General features: G+C 31.7%; 1 protein-coding gene across 1 annotated transcript; it reads left to right on the top strand.

Annotated features, from left to right (window-relative positions):
* Nucleotides 1–367: 367 nt before the first annotated feature.
* LOC104774187 (F-box protein At5g49610-like) lies at nt 368–1,537 on the top strand. The gene has a single exon (XM_010498848.1). The coding sequence runs from the start codon at nt 368–370 to the stop codon at nt 1,535–1,537; it is 1,170 nt and encodes a 389-aa protein (XP_010497150.1).
* The last annotated feature ends 336 nt before the right edge of the window (nt 1,538–1,873 follow it).

The raw sequence follows: 1,873 nt of genomic DNA, 5'->3' as shown, positions 1-1,873 counted from the left end.
GAAATTTTAGGAGATTTTGGAGTATTCTAAAATCCCCTGTTATCTAATTGATGATTTTAAAAAATTATATGAAATCTTATGTTATTGAATGTGAAATTTATAAAAATCATTTAGAATTTGATGTTATTCAAAAAATAACAATTTTTTAATAAAAAGCTACCGAATGAGATTGTAGGAGATTTTTCTAAAATTTGCAATAGACAATTTTGTTATAATATGTTTCTCAAAACAGACGTGGACCAATAGTGAATCTAACTGACACATTTGTTTAACCAAATCTATAAAACTACAGAAGCTAAAACTTGACAAAACAAAATATATATAGACCCTAAACAAGTCATCTTGCTAACTTCTCGCTATCACCAAAATGAGTTATCCTGCAATGAACCAAGACATAATCTTAGGAATTTTGTCTTACTGTCCGGTGTCAGCAATTGAAAAATTCAGATTTCTAAACAAAGATTACTACAAACGAATGTCGGAATCTTGGTTTATCAATCTTAATCTCCTTAGAACCAATCCTGTCTTTGGAGTTTTTATCCAATACAAAGGACCTCTTTCAACATATTATTCCACTTATTATGTCCTCACTTCTAAGAACATTCATCATAGATCTAAAGTCTCGCTCGAGTTTTTACCGGTAGAGAAGGTAAAGATCGAAGCTTGTGACCCAAGTCATGGGATTTTGCTCTGTGTTGATCCTAAGTGCTATGGACGAACAACGTATATTGTTTGTAAACCAACCACAAAACAGTACCATACTATACCAAACCCGGAAACCGGATGTTTACGGACAATTGTAACCGGCTTAGTCGTCATTGGAGCAAATCCTTTTCGATATAAGATTGTCAAACTATCTCAGCAAAATAAGATAACGTTTTCAGAAAATGATAATTGCTACACACTCATATGCGAAGTTTTCGATTCTGATTTGTTTACATGGAAACGATTAGACGATGATGTGAAGCTACCAGAAGGAGAATTCTTAAGGATTTCAAGTGTACCAGTATTGATTAACGGATTCTTGCATTGGTTAACGACTTCGAACAAGAATGTATTCCGGTTTTGTATGAAAACCGAAACATGGTCTCTCCATCCGCTTCCGAACGATTTAACAAGAACTAGTCCTCTAGTTTTAGCTAAGTACAAAGACAAGCTAGGCATAATTCTTTGGAAACAGAAAAGCAGAGAAAACTTAAAGGGAATTTGGGTATTGGATAGTAGTTTTGGGAAGACATGGGTGAATGTGAAAGAAGAGAAAAGTATAGTAGAAGAAGATAAATTAGTTAAACCTGTGTGGTTGCTCCCAGAAACCAACGTTGCAGTGGTGATGTGTGGTTTTGATTGGGTTGGTCTTTATGATATGAAGACTAATAGCATGAAATCTGAGCGTTACAAGATAAGCCTTCCATTTACTGTTGATTACAATTCTTCTTCCGTTGATTATTTCCCTTTTTACTCTGACTATGAAAGACTTAATCTGAACGAAGGTCAAACAGTTGTTAGACAGTCAAGAGTGTGCCAAGATAATTGGTAGAATGGTAGGTAACCAAATTTTGTTTTATTGAAATTATCCTTTATTTTTAGTAAATCAAAGACTATAGAGTATTAGATAAGGGTCCGCTCGATGTGCGGATTTAAAAATTGTTGAAGAAAATAAATTCTAAATCTTAAACAAAGTTTTAAAAATATAAAAAGAAATTTTATTTCCTGAATTAAATATATAAATAATTTTAGGTAGAGAAAAAATCATATTTATTTATACCTTCATACATTTATTTATATTTATATGTTTTTAGTATATTATAACAATTATTAAAATAATTTAAAGCTAAATTATATCCCACCAAAACTTTTGTCAAATACTCATCAT

The sequence above is a fragment of the Camelina sativa genome, unplaced genomic scaffold (genome assembly GCF_000633955.1).
Source record: "Camelina sativa cultivar DH55 unplaced genomic scaffold, Cs unpScaffold01822, whole genome shotgun sequence".
Lineage (NCBI taxonomy): Eukaryota > Viridiplantae > Streptophyta > Magnoliopsida > Brassicales > Brassicaceae > Camelina > Camelina sativa.
This window is presented reverse-complemented; position numbering and strand designations above follow the sequence as displayed.